Here is a 17,313-nt window from a genome sequence, read left to right as displayed (position 1 = left end):
TCAGTAAAATATAATTCTTTTTATATTATTATCGCTAAAAGAAAGCTGAAACTTTAGCGTAATTTTTTTTTCTACACGGTAAAAACGTATCTTTTGGGGTATAATATTTTATAAGTAACACAATTACCAATAAAAGTCATATTTTGATGTACCATTTAATATTTGATAACTAGCTCTATGATTTTTAAACAAAAGTCTGCCCTTTGTTCATTTCGACCGGTCATACGAGGGTCCGAGCATTCGGGGTCCGGGCTTTCGAGGTTCGACTGTACTCTGGTACATCACCCTGAGTGCTTTTATAATATGTTCCATAGGTACTACACCAACAATGCAAAGGACAACATTTGGACAGATATAGGCAAAGAATCACAGTCAGGTAAATGACATTACTGTATATTTGGTTTTAGTAAAGCATAGCAATGTGTACAAATATATACATTTTCCACATTGATAGAAATGTCTTACATAATATCTTTAAACAAAATGCATATATATATATATATATATATATATATATAAATATACATATATATATATACATACATACATACATATACCAAGGCTTTTTTCCCCCTTCCAAGGGAGGTAGCCAAAAAGGGAAAGGCATAAAAACACTCCCACCCATTTCATCCCTAAATACACTCCACACCCCTCCCACCCTTCCTCTCATCTGAGCACCTCCTGGATGACGGGTCATCCCTGCACCCCGCCCACCGCCCTGGGTCAGAAGCAGTGTCGCAAGACACAGCACATCCACAGCAAGGCCGCTTCATTTAATCGGCGACCCCCCCTCTCCGTCCCCCTTTGCATATAAGGAGAGGACGGGGAGAAATCCCTTCGGGCTGCGTCAAAATTTACTCACACATACTACCCCACCCCCCACCCCCCCGCCCATTCCTCCTCATGCAGTCACAACATCATCCATATACAACCATTCTCCACTCACCTCTGTCTTCCGTCCTCTCCCTTCCTTCCTCAACAGACATTCCCCTCTTCCCCAAAGCCCCCTTCACCCCATCCATCCACCTCATCCTAGGACGTCCCCTCATGTTCACTCCCTCCACATCTGCCTTCCATACCTCTTTTACTAGTCTTTCTTCACTCATTCTTTCCATGTGTCCAAACCATCCTAATATTCTTTCATCAACCCTCTCTCCCAAATCCTTTTTCACCCCTGTTCTCCTCCTCATTTCTCACTCTATCTAGCCTAGTAACCCCCGCCATACTTCTCAGACACCTCATCTCAAACACATTCAAACTCCTTCTCTCTTCTTCTCTTATGTTCCACGTTTCTGCCCCATACAGTGTTGTTGGCACAATCACTCCTTCATACAGTCTCCTCTTCGCATCCATTCCCAAATGTCTATTTCTCATTACACTCTTTAAACCACCAAGGCATTTACTCGCTTCTCTCAATCTACATTCTACCTCCACCTTCACTCCACCTTTTCCTGCTACACTTGCACCCAAGTATCTAAAACTATCCACTTCCTCCAGTCGCTCTCCCTTAATGCTCACTTCCAGTCTACTGCCACTTTCACCCCTTGTACATCTCATCACCTTACTTTTACCCACATTTATCTTTAGCTTTCTTCTATCACATACTCTCCCAAACTCTGCCACCAGCTTCCTCAATCCCTCCTCTGACCCTGCCACAAGCGCAGTGTCGTCCGCAAACAACAGCTGGCTCACCTCCCACTTTTCTCCATTTTCTTTAACCATCTCCAATCCCTGACCCACTACCCTAGCATTCACCTCTCGCACCACCCCATCCATGTATAAGTTGAACAGCCAGGGCGACATAACGCATCCTTGACGAAGTCCCACCTTTACTTCAAACCACTCACTCTCTCCATTTCCAATCCTATAATATATATATATATATATATTATATATATATATATATATATATATATATATATATATATGTGTGTGTGTGTGTGTGTGTGTGTGTGTGTGTGTGTGTGTGTGTGTGTGTGTGTGTGTGTGTGTGTGTGTGTACCTATAAACTAAAAATTTGTAAATGGGAGTAGTTTGAAGCAGTATGTACCTAGTTGTAGTATACAGGAAAGGGGCATTGCTTGTTGGGACCTGTCTCCTATTCTCTAATTTTCTAACATAACTAGACTCATATTCATGTACAGTTCCAACTTAGTCTATATTTTCTATTTCTATTATATTTTAACTCGTGTATTCTTTGAGTTTGGGCTCATATAGTATATAGTTTTGCCTGCACAGCAAAACATACTCATATTTTTAACTAATGATCATTATTACAATGAATAACTGATGGCGAACCAATTGTTTTTTTTTTTTCATGTCCCAGTTTCTTTTCACAGTTCAAACAAAATATACAATTTTCTAAATTTCGTGAAACTCATTCAAAAATTTCAAGAGTTGAAGGGAAGCAAACTAGGCTCAGCAGGACAACTAAGAAGTTGAATAAGAACCTTCCAAAAACTTCCCTAACTGCAAAAGTTCGAATTGAAGCATTACCTCCCTGCCTCGGGTGCTGAGAAAATATAGCACTTCATCAGGTGCATTCTGCTGACTCTTGTTTGAAGAAATAACATTGGCATCTTTGATAAAGATGTGTAGAATACATGATGCAAGGACAATTTTATCACCATTTTCTGGCTTGGACTTGGTCTTCAGTACCCTACGAAATATCCTAAAATTTTGTGTCAAGATTCCAAAAGCATTCTCCACCACTCTGACTCATAAGAGGTAATTGAAATCTGTTTCTGTTACATCTTCCCCAATTTGGCTAGTCTGTACTATTAAAATTCTCACACATGCCTGTTTCTAGGCAGGATCTATCTGGTATCACCGCCAAAACTGCACTGCCATCGTACTGCAGGAGACCGTGTACGGAGGTTGATGGTACAGTAACGTGCAGGTCACGTTCTGTTTTACGTGCTTGCATAGTGTGAATCTGCCCATGGCTGATATTTGACAAATTACACGATAAAACCTTATTTTGACACGCTGGTAGTTCAAGATGAGGAAGGAAGTAATACAGAATGACAACTATGAGATTATACTACGTTATGTTATTTCATGTAATGACGGTTATCATGTGAAAATAACACCCACAAGATCACCTAATTGTGAAAATAGTATTTCGGAAGTATTGTTAGATTACTATCGCTGTAATGCATTAGTCTATTTGTGTTGCTAGAAATTCTTTAATTGGCTGTTAGAAACGACTTTATTGCCGTCTGTTGGCCATCTTTAAAAAGAAAAAATATGTTTACAATTTGATGTGAACAAAACATTGTAATTACCTTGTGAATAAGAACAGTAATGTTGAAAAAGGAAGGGTTCTGAAGTAAAGTAAGTCTACGTTATTGAATCAATGCTCAGGTTGGAATGTAAACAATAAACATTTGAGGAGGTAAGAATGAATGTTTTCGAAACATTACAAAATAAAGAGGAAAATGTAGAAGAGATGGGAACGTTAAGTAGTTGTATAGGGAACGTAGACATCAGTCGGTATGGGATTTGTATAAACTGGATACCTAGGCCCAACCAGAGAAAGAAATATGATTAATATTCATTTACCATCACAACCCATAAGGTAGAATGACGACTATATTAATATTTGTCACTTTAACATTGAGAAACTCACAACCAATACCCTCAAACATGCTTATGTATCCATAGGCTTATTTTGTGTACATTGATGATTGTACTTGACCTCAGAATTTCAGTGGGTTATAGATTAAACCTTGGTCATTTGTCAGTCTCACAGCTGCAAACTTGAACTCTGTCGTTGTCTAGCTCTAATCATTGTGAGCATTTTGAGCTCGATATATTAACATTGGCAGCAATTGAAAAGTTAAGATTGGCAAACATCTTTATGTTTATCAATGTGTGTATTCTATTTTCTTACATTGTTATTAGGGATAGAGCTCCATTCATTAGGAAAATCAAGAATTCATAATGTTCACTTGCAATTCAGTGTGCACTGATTATGATATTTTTGTGAGTAAAATATTTCTTTATATTCACTCCACATGTCCATGCCATATCAATTAGAAGTCATTGAATTATAATATGAGCAGTTATGCCTTTCCTTATGCAGTCTTACATAAGTACTGGATGCAGGTCATGTGACCTATATGTCGAGATCACTTTAGGTCAAGCCTCTGATTTGTGTTCTTTTTCCTCCCTCAGTTGACTTTGACCAGGTGTGACCACTAGTATAAGACTTTCCTCCAAATTAGATTTAGTCTCCTGATTGGCCCAAAATTGAGCAAGTCTCCTTATACATTGTATGACAGTGTAAGCCTGATTTAAGGTCTTCTCTTTTTCTGTATGAGGGTGATGGAGAGGGGGTGTCACCAATGAAGTGAAGCATCTTTGCCATGGATGTACTGTGTCTTGCTGCATTGCTTCCGACCCAGAGCAGTGGAAGGGATACAGGGATGACCCATCATTCATAATGAGCTAAGATGAGAGTGAGGAAAGGTGGTGGATGGGAGTGGAATGGGTGTGAGCATTTTGACTTAGCTACCTCCCTTATAAGGGGGAAAAAGCCCATGGTGTGTGTGAATATTTATATATATATATATATGTGAGTGTGTGTGTGCGTATTTACCTAGTTGTATTTTACGAGAAGGGGAGCTATGCTCGTAGTGTCCTGTCTTCATATCTTGATTTATCTGGATTGTTTTTAAATTCATGTATTGTTTTTGCACACACCACATTTTCATCTAACATGTTCCAAATGTCTATTATCCTGTGGGGAAAGCTGTTCTTTTCCAGGTCTCTTCTATAATTGTCTTTCTTGATTTTCTTTCCGTGTCCTCTTGTATCTCTACCATCCCATTTTATTAGATCCTCTCTATCAATAGTTGCTATGCCTTTCATGATTCTATAGTTATCAAGTCTCCTCTCTCTCATCTTTGCTGTAATGTCTGTAGCTCAAGTTTTGCTAGTCTCTCCTCATATGATAGTTCTGAGAGTGTTGGTGCTAATTTCGTAATTGCCCTTTGTATTCTTTCAAGTTTTGTTATACATTTTTTTGTACATGGTGACCATGTTGTCGCTGCATACTCCATTCTTGATCTTATCAAAGTGACTAGTATTTTCTTCACCATTTCTTTATCCAGGTATGTAAATGTCACTTTGATTGATCTTATTAGATTATAAGTCTCTCCAAAAGTTTTGTTCATATGTTTCTCAGGGGACATATTACTCATAATAATGACTCCTAGGTCCTTCTCATTTTCTACCTTTTTAATTTCTTCCTCTCCCAATTTATATGATCCCACTATTCTTCGTCTAGGTATGTAAATGCCACTTTGATTGTTCTTATTAAATTATAAGTTTCTCCAAAAATTTTGTTTATATGTTTCTCAGGGGACATATTCATAATAATGACTCCCAGGTCCTTCTCATTTTCTACTTTTTTAATTTCTTCCTCTCCCAATTTATATGATCCCACTATTCTTTTTTTGCTTCTTCCAAATTTCATTATACTACACTTCTTAATATTGAATTCCATCTCCCACTTCCTACTCCATTCCCATACTTTATTGAGATTACTCTGCAGCGACTCACAATATTCTATTGGAACTCCACTAATCACTTCATTCCAATTAGAATGTTTGTCTCTTATCACCACTCTCATTTTTCTTTCATGTAAGAAGTCTTCCATCCACTCCAGCAGTTTGCCCTGTATTACTCCTGCAGTTTCTAATTTCTTTAGCAATTTCTTATGTGGCACCTTATCAAAAGCTTTTTTCAGGTCTAGAAATGCACAATCAGCCCATCCATCTTTCTTGTATTACATCTATTAACATTGAATAGAAACACTATAAGTTTGTGACGCATGATCATCGTTGTCTAAATCCAAATTGCCTTGGATTTAGTACATTGTTTTTTCTAAATGCCTTACCCATCTAATTTTGATCATTCTTTCACAAATTTTAGCTATCGTACTTGTAAGAGAGACCGGTCTATAGTTAGTAGGGTCTTCCTTGTTTCCCCCTTTATAAATTGGTACTATATTTGCTCTTTTCCAATCTTCTGGAACTTTTCCTTCTTTCAGTGAACTGCTTATTAAACTATGTATTTTATCTATTAGTTTGTTCCTGCATTCTCTCAAAATCCAGTTTGCCATTTCATCTGATCCATGCAATTTTCTGACATCGAGATTACTCAAGTGATTCATTATTTCTTTCCTTGTTACTTCTATCTCTTTCATAGGGGGGACTTTCTCCCACTCGACATCTCTAAATTGTATGTTCTCCGTTGTAAACACCGATTTAAAATGTTTGTTCATAATTTCTGCCATTTCTATTTCCTCTGTGTATTCAACTCCTCCTTGTTGTAATTTCCCTAATTCTTGTTTGTTTTTCAGTTTGTTGTTTACAAATCTATAAAATAGTTTTGGTTAATCTTTACATTTTTCTATGACATCTTTTTCATTTTTTCTCTTTTCTTCTCTGAACACTTGTACATATTGATTTCTATAACTAGTATATATTTTCCATTTTTCAGGTCTTTTGTCTTTCTTCTATTTCATCCAGCCTTTATCCCTTTTGTCTTTTAACTCCCTACATCTTTTGTTGTACCAACACTTAGGATATCTTTTTTCTTATTTTTGTCTTGGAACATATTTTTCCACTCCTTAATAAATTTTTGTCAAAGTAATCCATTTTTCTTCTACTGTTGTTTCCTCCTTGTGTATCCTTTCCCAGTCTGCTTTTTGAAAGAATTCTCTTATTTTAATCAAATTTGTTTTTCCCTTACATTAATCTTCCCTTACTGTATTGTTCATTTTTGTTTCCATGCATTTTTCCTCATTTAGTTTCAGTTCAACCAATATGTGGTCACTTTTACTTATTGGTGTCTTATATTCAATTTTGTCCACTATTTCAGGTTGTGATGTGATTATTAGGTCCAGTCTCGATGGTTCTTCCTCATTTCTATACCTAGTATTCTCTTGTATCCATTGCATCATTGTATGTTCTATAATCATATCAAGTAGTACATTTCCCCATAGGTTGTCTCCACCCTTCACTGTCATCTCTTCCCAGCAGATTTCTTTACAATTAAAGTCACCCATTATAACTATTCTTCCTCCATCTTCCATTATCTTATTTAGTGTTATCCTTGTGTCTTCTAACATATTTTTGTGTTCTCTCTCATCCCACGAAGCCGTTTTAGGAGGCACATAATTTACCACAAACTTCCTGCTCTTTCCATATGTGACATTCCTCACAATGATATTCTTCTTAGTGAGGAACATAACTCCACCCCCTTGTTTTACCTCTCTGTTTCTAATCCAATAATTATATGCACCATGTCCTACATTGTTGGATGGTAGTGGACTTTTCAATTTTGTCTCTACAATTCCCATTATGTCCGGTTCTTTTTCCTTCAGGTACTCATTCAGTTCATTCAAGCCTGTTATTAAGCCATCTATATATGTGTAAGACACTTTTAATTTTCTGCTACTTCCTGTTTTCTGTTTCCCTTCTGTTTTTCTCTGCTATGAACCATTTCCTCACTTTCATATCCACTACTCTCCAATAGAATTTCTCTTTTTCTGACTCTGTTCTGTTCTCATTTTTTTCCTTTAGCTTCTATTCTTTTTGTTTTCTCATCCTCTCTTTCCTCTTTATTCATCTCTCTTTTTATCCATACCTGTTTATATAGATCACTTTTTGCTAGTTTCCCTGTTTTTGATAAGATATTCTCTGCTGTTGTTTGTGACCTGAATTTAACCTTAATTGGCCTGGTCTTATCTGTATTGTATTTCCCTATTCTATATATTTCATCAATTTCTTTCCCTGTTTCTTGCTCATCCTCTTGAACTATATCTAATATCTTGTTTATTTTTTCCTTCTTTATTCTTGTAGTCCTATTTGGATTATGCTTCTCTTCTATCCCTAATATAATTATACATTTCTTTTTATCTCCTAAGTCTCTTGCTATATCTCCTACCTCATTGCTTTAATAACTGTGTCCTTAGTTTGTTCTTTCATCTGTTGTTTTACTATATCTCTAAATTCAATTTTGTTGTTCTCTTGGACTTTTCTCCAACCTACCTCTTTTGCTATGGACTTTATTCTCTTTATTATTTTTCTTTAATTCCTCATTCTCATCCTTTACTTGTTTTAACTGTCTTTTTAATTCTTCTATTTATTTAGGTTTTGGTTCTCCTTCTTTAGTTCTTCCAATTTATCAACTTGTGTAATCCGTGTAAGTTGACTGAACCTAACCTCCCATTGTTCATTCATTTTCTCTAGTTTTTCCTCTAGACTTGCTAATCGAGAGAGGTCATCTCCCTCATTAAATCCATGGAAATAATTATCTTCACCTTCCATTGTGCTGCTCTTATCTATATTTCTAATTTTTACATATTTACTAATCTCTTTGCTTTCACCTCTATCGTCTGCGCAACTTTTGTTGACATTCCTTCTGACTTCTGGGGCCCGTTCGTCCCCTTCCTCATTTCCTTCCATTTTCCTCAGTAATCCCTGCCCTTCTCCTTTTTCTTCACCTTCCCAGTACACCATGAGCTTTCCCCTTCCCTACTAATACAATACAGGTACTCCCTCATCATTGAGATCTGCTTTTTTTCTTTCTTTTTTTAGTCCAATCTTCGCTCTCATTTTGACTGTCGTCTGTACTTACATAGTTGTATAATACAGGAAGGGAGCTATGCTCGTGGTAACCCATCTTTGTATCTTTCAGCATCAAGTTTTTTTTTTAAATCTTGAATAGTATTTGCACACGCTGTTTCTTTGTCTGATTTGTTCCAGGTATACAAGTAGGTAAATGCAACGAGGTAAATACACCATCACACTGTCTGGATGTTTTACTGTCTTGGCCATGTACCACGGGTCGTATTTTGATATATCACTTGGTCGATGGACAATCTTGGAGTCTCCCCTAACCAGCCTGAAGGTGCTTTCCTCAGTGAACATGACGTTCTGCCACAGCTGTGGTGTCCACTCCTTGTATTTCTTGCAGAATGCTAGTCTTTTCTTCACAGGCTCCGTGAGCAGCAGCTTCTTGGCAGAGACTTTTTCAGTAGTTCTGGATGCTTTTTCTTTAGTCCAATGGCTGTAATAGATGGGTCTGATTGTACTTCTCATCATAGGACCTTGTCAGTACATGTAGAAGTCTTCCTTGGTGCCCCAGAGCCTGTCTTTCATGGTGGAACAGTACCAGGAGGGAGGGCAGCTGTGGCTTTCTTGTTGACACCTTCAGATTCCCTGCTCTTCTCTTCCATAGTAAGCTTGGTACGCCCCATCTTGAGCCCTGGAAGATGATTTAAAGGGTGCCAAATTTCCTGGAGAAGTAAAAAAAGAGGCACTGAGGAGCAGCATACAGGACCACCTCCCTCACCGAGCTCAGACTGCTCACTGAAAAAGGACAAGGGTGGACTATACTTTCTCCCCACAAATGTGACAATGAAAGCAAATAACGATATTGAGTTTTTGAGGGACCACATGCTCAATTTTCCTGTTTTTGTTTTGGTACATATTTATCCACTCCTTAATTAAAGATTTTCATCATAATCATCCATTTCTCTTCCACTTGTCTCATTATTGCTTTATTGTAGAATTTTTCCCAACTTGCTTTTTGAAAGAAATTTCTGAGTTTCCCAAAATCTGTTTTTTTTATACATCAGTCTTCCTTTTCTGTGTTTCTCATTTCTCTCCATAAATATTTCCTCTTTTAGTTCAAACTCAAGTAGTATATGGTTACTCTTCCCAATTGGTGTCTTATTCAATCTTATCCACAATTTCAGGCTCTGATGTAAATATTTAATCTAGTCTCGATGGTTCCTCATTATTTCTATGTCTGGTATTTTCTTTTACACATTGTGTCATTGTTCTATGGTCATGTCAAGTAATGTATTTCTCCAAAGGCCCTCTCCATCTTTCACTATCATCTCTTCCCAACATATATCTTTGCAGTTAAAATTTCTCATAAGTACTATGTTTCCTCCATCCTTCAGCATCTCATTTAGTGAATGCTTTGTATCTTCTAATATTTTGGAATAGTCACTCTTTCAAAGAATGCATTTTTGGAGGCACATAAATCACTACAAACTTTCTACTTTTTATGTCTTATTTTCAACTCTTATCATAATCATTTCCACATTGTTTTCTCCATCTGTAACCTTCATCACATTTCAGTTTTTCTTAGTCAAAAACATGACTCCACCCTGTTTTTCCTCTCTATTTTTCATCCAGTGCTTGTATAAACCTTGTCCAACATTATATGGTGGTAGTGGACCCCTTAACCACTTCTATATGGTGCCGCACACGTAGGCTTCATGAGGAGCAAGTGGGTACGTGATGATGCCAACATCGGCCTTTTGATTATATTTATTATAGTTGTACCTACGTAAGCTTCATTCTCTCTAAACTGGCTTCATCATATTTTCTATGGTTATCAAAATTCACGGGTGAAAGAGGACGAACGATTAAGCACTGACTTTATTTTTTACTGTATAATACGATTATTATGACACAACATCACACATCGGGCAGCTAAAGCTGCCAGACGTGCGATGTGCCCAGTATTGAAGGGGTTAATATCATCACCACAATTCCCATTATATCGGGTTTTTCTTCCACCAGATCAGATTATGTTAGTATAAATCTAGGGGTGTGCCGATTATGTAGCATTGGCACCGGCAAGAATCGGCACTCTTTTGGTGAAGCGTCATTGTCATCAGCGAGACTTTTTTAAGTTATTCTGCATCAGCAATATTTTGCCAATGCCAATTCATTAATTCACCTATTATTGTTCTGGAGGTTGTATAGGGCCATGCAGCATATGTGCATGAGATACCACTACCAAATAATCATTGCTTTTATTTTCACATAGCATCACAACTGTGGGGAATGAGGTGGCTAGGAATATGCTGTGGTAGTGGTAAACCTACACTGCCATCTAGTGTCATAACACACATTTTGAAAATATTATACAGAGGTGATAAAATCTGTAGACTCAAGGAACTTGAAGTTAGTAGTTATGTCAAAATCTCTGAAGTAGGTCATTTTTAAACCTCTTTTTCAACCGATAGAAAATAATACAATCATAGATTGATAATCATAAAGTGGTCAATCAATAAGCACTCCATTAAGTTCATTCAATCATTAGCTCAACAACTGGCATGTATAAATCTACATTATAAAGCAAGTAAAAATCATAATCTAATTTGTATTAAAAACTGATATATCATAATTATATAAAGTAGAATCAGAATTTGCAACTAGAGTTAATAGGAATCTTTATCAGCATCGGCAACTAAGAGTGAATTGGAATCTGCTTTGGCATCAGCATTGGCAAAGAGAATGGAATCCGCATACTCCCATACAAGTCACTTTTATTTTTTTTTTTCCTTCTCTATCTTGTTCTCTATTATTTTGGTTTCTTTTTCTTGAATATACCATTTTCTCAGCCTCATGCATAATACTTTCAAATAGAACTCTTTCTTTTCTCTCTCCATTCTTTTCTCGTGTTTTCTTTAGCTTCATTTCTTAGTGTCTTGTCATTTTATTTTCCTCATCTTTATTTTATTTTTATTTTTTTATCCACTATTCACTATTTGACAACTTTCCTGCTTTTGCTAATATTTTTGCTACCATTTGTGATCTTAGTTTGATTTTTAGATGTCAGTTTTTTTTTCCTTTGTGTATTGCCCTATTCTATGCACTTTTATTTCCTTCTCTATTTCTTACTCTGCCATGCACTTCTTTCAGAAGGTTTCTTGCTATTTCCTTCTCTTTTTCTCTCAAGTAGCTAAGTTATGTTTTTCCTTTATACCATATACTACTATGTACTTTTTTTTTTCCACTTTATCTGTAACCCAATTTTCTTTCTCTTTGACCATTTTTATAACTGTTTCTTTTGTATTCTCTTGCACTTGTTGGATAATTTCTTTAAAAACTATCTTTTGGTTTTCCTGGTCCTTTTTCCATTCCTTTCTGATTTCCCATATGTCTTCCTTTCCTATACCGGTATTTCCTCCAACCTTCTTGGTCACCTCTTTAATTTGTTCATTCACCTCTTTTTTAACCCATTCAACTCCGATGACAAGATGTCTTGTCATTTGGTCAAATAAAACAAAAAATCATAAAACACCAAAATGTTTGATCAAACACCAGAAAAATATGACGTCAATCCTCGCTTCGCTCGCAGCGAAGTGAGGATTGACGTCATATTTTTCTGGTGTTTGATCAAACATTTTGGTGTTTTATGATTTTTTGTTTTATTTGACCAAATGACAAGACATCTTGTCATCGGAGTTGAATGGGTTAAGGCCTCACTTTTTGTGGTATCTTTGTTTTTCCTTTCATTTTCACTTTTTACTTTGATTAATTCATTTTTTATTTGCTCATGTCTTTGTACATTACAATGATTCACTCTTTAGGTCCATGATTTCTTTCATTAGCTCTGTAATCTTCCATGAAATATTCCTATAACTCATCTTCCTTTCTATGTCTATAATTTTACCTAGTCTTCTATCACCTCTGGTAAAGCCAGAAAAAGCAGAAGAAAACTCTTCTACTGGTGCCTCTTCAGGAGACCTATCTTTGCTGAGTACAGCTTATTTACATCATGATAGGCAGTAGTTGTTCCATAGACAGTTTCTCTGAGCCATCCCATCTCCCTGAGGAACACTATGTCTGGAACAGGGTTTTCCCACAAATCTTTTATAGAGAGTATTTTGTGTTGTTGGTGTTCATGATTGTGTACAGTGTAATCTTCCATAATGTGTTGTCTAGTATGGGTTGAAGTGTTACACCCCAAACAATTGTCAGCAATGCTGTCATCCAGCCTCTTGTGGTAAATTAGAAGGGGTGGATGGTTGCAGCACTGCAGTCTGGCATGGTGGACTCTGTCCTCTAGTGGGGAGAGAGGATTTGGAGGGATGGATATCAGAGGGTCTAGCAAAAAATTCAGGTAACACATTGCTGCATACCAGATTTTGTTGCTGAAAATATGTGTATTGATTTACTATCTTTAGTATGGGTTATTGATTGGGAATCTGTGTGAGCATGGACTTCTGCAATATGGGCTTCTGTTTTGAGAGTCTGTGATGTTGCTGAGGGTACTGTGGAGAGTGTTGCTCGTGATGTAGAAGAGGGTTTTGTTGAAGATGCAATGGAATGTTTTGCTCAAGATGAGGTGGAGGGATTTGGTTATGATACAGTGTGATTTTACAAAATAGAGAACTTGTTCTGGACTGTAACAGCAGGAGCAGGATTCATATAGGAGTGGGGGATGGGGGAGCAGGACAATTGGTGGTTGAGAAAGGCAGGAAGGTGCCCTAACTGTATTTGATGGAGCGGAGGGAGGAGGCATATGTTTTTGCTGCACCATCCATTTGTCTAAAATGAAGAACTTGCTTGGCACTACCAAGTCTAGCCAGCTGAAGAATGTCTTGTTCAAGACAGTACTCCTTGCATTGTTGTGAATGTATTAAGTGAGCTTCTCTGCTATGGAAACAATGGAGTTCTGATTCACAATCAGGAGTAGGGTGTGAGTCACAGACAGAGCAATGACCACATAGTAGACCCTTTGTACAGTTCTTCCTTCCATGGCAAAACTCATGACACTGGTAACACTGTAAAAGTCAGTTGATGAAAGCTTTTATTGGGAGAGAAAAAGGACCAATATTTATTCACTCAGGGAGGTATGAACCATAAAATGTGAACATGAGCATGCTACTATTTTCTCTTTCTTTTTGTCAATGTGAACATTGTCAGGGCATAATTGATATTCCTGAGAATTTGTGTATGTCTTGGTTGTAGATATGTGGTTTGCAGGAATTGAATGTTCAGTGTGGTTTGATGGATTTGTAAATTCCATCTGATGGACAAGGTACATGGAGGAACATCATGGCTGGTGTTAAATCCTTTCCTCGGATCATCTTTACCATATTTTTTGAAGTAATTTTTAGGGAACACTCCAATCTCTCTAGATACTTAGCAGCATGGATATAAAGTTACCTCTATTTTTGTTATAGTATGTCACAAACCAGTTAGATGTAGGGGCATAGTGAAATTTGGTAGCACATTCTTCAGCATCAGGTTGGGACAGTGATCATCCTCACTGTCAACTACATTCCTTGATCAAATGATCTCAGCTAATAGGCTGTCGTTTTCAAGGAGGGATATGTTCAAATGGTATAAAAACTTATATGATATCCAACTTCAGAATTTAGTAAGGTTAATAGGCAGGGACACCTTCTAAACTGAGATAATATATCAAATAAAGGTTCCCCAAAGAGAACTTATTTAATTTCTTTTTATCTGTTTATTTATTTTTTGACATCATTATGACACAAGTGTCACAACTAGTAAGGGAGTCACAGGCTTCTTGGAAGATGACCAGGTTTTGTGTATATAATGCCTCTGTAGGTTGAAAATTTTGAGTCATTCCAGTTGTCATGGGGTGAGTATGCATGTAGCTACTGGATGGTTTTCAGTACATTTCTAATAAAAAAGTAGAATGCAATATATAATAACAGCTCATCTGTTAGTATTTCTATCTATTTTATGTTATAGCAAGTACAAAGGGTCTGTTTAGGTACAAAGGGACTTGAATATTAAATGGTTTGTGTACACAACATTCACAATCCTATTATAGTGTATTACACAATTTCAAAGAGATGTCAAACATATGATTACTTTTTTTCCAGGAAGAGGGTAACAATCACCATTCCTTTGGAAAAGCTATCCATAGAATCCATGTGTGTGCCATGATGAAGAGGATCTGGTGTGACATCTACAGCACAGCTATATGATGAATTATCTTAGATATCACGTGATGATCCACACTGTAGAGAAGTGTTTCTAGTGTAATCTTTACAATTCTGCTTTCTCACAAAAGCATGATCTCAAATGGTACAAAAGTCACTTCAAAGATCATGTGAGGACCCTCACAGGAATAAGACTTTCCAATGTGACCTGTGCAGTTCTACTTTCTCATAAAAGGGTTCTCTCACACAGTATATCAGAACCCACACCGTAGCCTTTTCAATGTGACCTGCGCAATGCAGCTTTCTTATGAAAGAATCATCTCGAATTTCATATGATCACCCACACTGGAGAGAAGCCATCCCAGGTTGACCTGTGCAATAAAACTTTCACACAAAAGTGTTTCCACAAACATCACATGATGACCCACACAGGAGAGAATCCTCTCCAGTGTGACCTGTACAATTCTGGTTTCTCACAAAAGGGTGATCTCACAAAGAAAACAAGGACTCACACAGGAGAGAAGCCTTTCCAGTGTGACCTGTGTGATTCTGCTTTTTCACGAAAGCCACATCTCATACGTCATAAGAGGACCCACACAGGAGAGAAGCCTTTCCAGTGTACCCTGTGTGATTCTTCTTTTTCACGAAAGCAACATCTCATATGTCATAAGAGGACCCACACAGGAGAGAAGCCTTTCCAGTGTGCCTTGTGTGATTCTGCTTTTTCACAACAGGGTGATCTCACAAAGCATATCAGGACCCACACAGGAGAGAAGCCTTTCCAGTGTGACCTGTGTGATTCTGCTTTTTCACGAAAGCAACATCTCGTGCATCATATGAGGACCCACACAGGAGAGAAGCCTTTCCAATGTGCCCTGTGTTATTCTGCTTTCTCACTAAAGGGCGCTCTCACAAGGCATATAAAGACCCACACAGGAGAAAAGGATTTCCAATGTGACCAGTGCAATTCTGCTTTTTCACGAAAACAACTTCTTATACGTCATAAGAGGACCCACACAGGAGAGAAGCCTTTCCAGTGTGACCTGTGTGATTCTGCTTTCTCACAAAAGTGTGATCTCACAAACCATATGAGGACCCACACAGGAGAGAAGCCTTTCCAGTGTGACCTGTGTGATTCTGCTTTCTCACGAAAGGGTTCTCTCACACAGCATATGAGGACCCACACCGGAGAGAAGCCTTTCCAGTGTGACCTGTGCAATTCTGCTTTTTCACTAAACGGTGATCTCACAAACCATATGAGGACCCACACAGGAGAAAAGCCTTTCCAGTGTGACCTGTGCATTGCATCTTTTTCGCAAAAGGGTCATCTTAAATATCATACAATGACCCACACCGGAGAGAAGCCTTTCCAATGTGACCTGTGTGATTCTGCTTTCGCAAAAAAGAGTGCTCTCACAAAACATATGAGGACCCACACCAGAGAGAAACCTTTCCAGTGTGGCCTGTGCAATGCAACTTTCTCAAGAAAGAATTATCTCACAAACCATATGAGGAGCCACACAGGAGAGGTTTTTTAGTGTGACCTGTGCGGCTTTGCTTTTTCATAAAAGGGTTATATCACACAGCATATGAAGACTCACACAGAAGAGAAACCTTTCCAGTGTGACCTCTTTGATTCTGTTTTTTCACATAAGACTTCTGTCACAAGACATAGGATGGACATTGGAGAGAAGCCATTCCTGTATGACCTTTATTATGAAAAGATCACACTTTTCTGATGTCTTGGATTAAGCCAGCAGAAAGGCAATTACACAATTGATACCTACACACTTAGAATCCAGCATGGCATTCTCTTTGTTTTACCTGTAATGTTAATTGTTCTCCTGGTAAAGACCTGAGCTGTTTGATCATGAGTACCTGAATTATTTTGCAGTCCATGTATGTGGACGACTAATTAGTCGTAGATGGCGCTCTTCAGCTCATCTATTCAAATCCGTTTGCTGACCATGTTGCAGTATAGATTTACTTGTAGCCAGTTGGGTTTGATTTGTAGTACAGTTTGGCCAGTTTACTTCTATTTGCGCCCCAGTTTGCAGTTGCCCCAGTTGCAGTCTAATTTGTAGTTGTCCCAGAACCTCGTTAAATGTGTAGCAGCCATGCAGTGAAGGAAGTCCACATAGTTGTGGCTGTGTGTTACAGCACTTGCATTGTACCACTTCCAGCAGAGGACCATATAGTTGTGGCAGTAACTGTCCCAGTAGAAGACTGTGTAGTCATGGCAGTAGTCATTCCTGAAGTCACAGTGGAACAGCAAATTGACTGTCCAGTGATGACCTTGTAGCTGTTTCGGTTCTGTAGTATCCCAATCAAACAGCCTTAGAGGATTAGTGTTATTTCTTCCAACCCCCTCCCCTTGTTTTTCTCATTATTCAACAGCTTGGGTCTATCCTTCTAATTATTAATGTTTAATGTTGATATTAGATTCATTAAGAATTTTACCTGGTAGTCTCCCATGACCTCTGTGACGTCTATCTGTGTCCACCTTTTTTTTCCGCACTTTACAAGGGTCCCAGCCATTGGAGGTCTTGAGCCTCCATACCTATGGA

The 17,313-nt window shown here is 37.8% G+C and overlaps 1 protein-coding gene across 2 annotated transcripts; it reads left to right on the top strand.

Moving 5' to 3' along the window:
- Positions 1 to 3,164: 3,164 nt before the first annotated feature.
- LOC143031827 (uncharacterized) lies at positions 3,165 to 16,286 on the top strand. Of its 2 annotated transcripts, none has more exons than XM_076196156.1 (2): positions 3,165 to 3,397; positions 14,687 to 16,286. In XM_076196156.1, the coding sequence occupies exon 2, from the start codon at positions 15,079 to 15,081 to the stop codon at positions 16,282 to 16,284; it is 1,206 nt and encodes a 401-aa protein (XP_076052271.1). In that variant the 5' UTR covers positions 3,165 to 3,397; positions 14,687 to 15,078; the 3' UTR covers positions 16,285 to 16,286. The 2 variants fall into 2 exon arrangements, with proteins under 2 accessions (XP_076052271.1, XP_076052272.1); XM_076196157.1 differs by lacking the exon at positions 3,165 to 3,397 and adding an exon at positions 3,473 to 3,580.
- Positions 16,287 to 17,313: the final 1,027 nt, after the last annotated feature.

Source organism: Oratosquilla oratoria, chromosome 12 (assembly GCF_046742065.1).
Source record: "Oratosquilla oratoria isolate Oo_2021 chromosome 12, ASM4674206v1, whole genome shotgun sequence".
In the NCBI taxonomy this organism is placed as follows: Eukaryota; Metazoa; Arthropoda; class Malacostraca; order Stomatopoda; family Squillidae; genus Oratosquilla; species Oratosquilla oratoria.
This window is presented reverse-complemented; position numbering and strand designations above follow the sequence as displayed.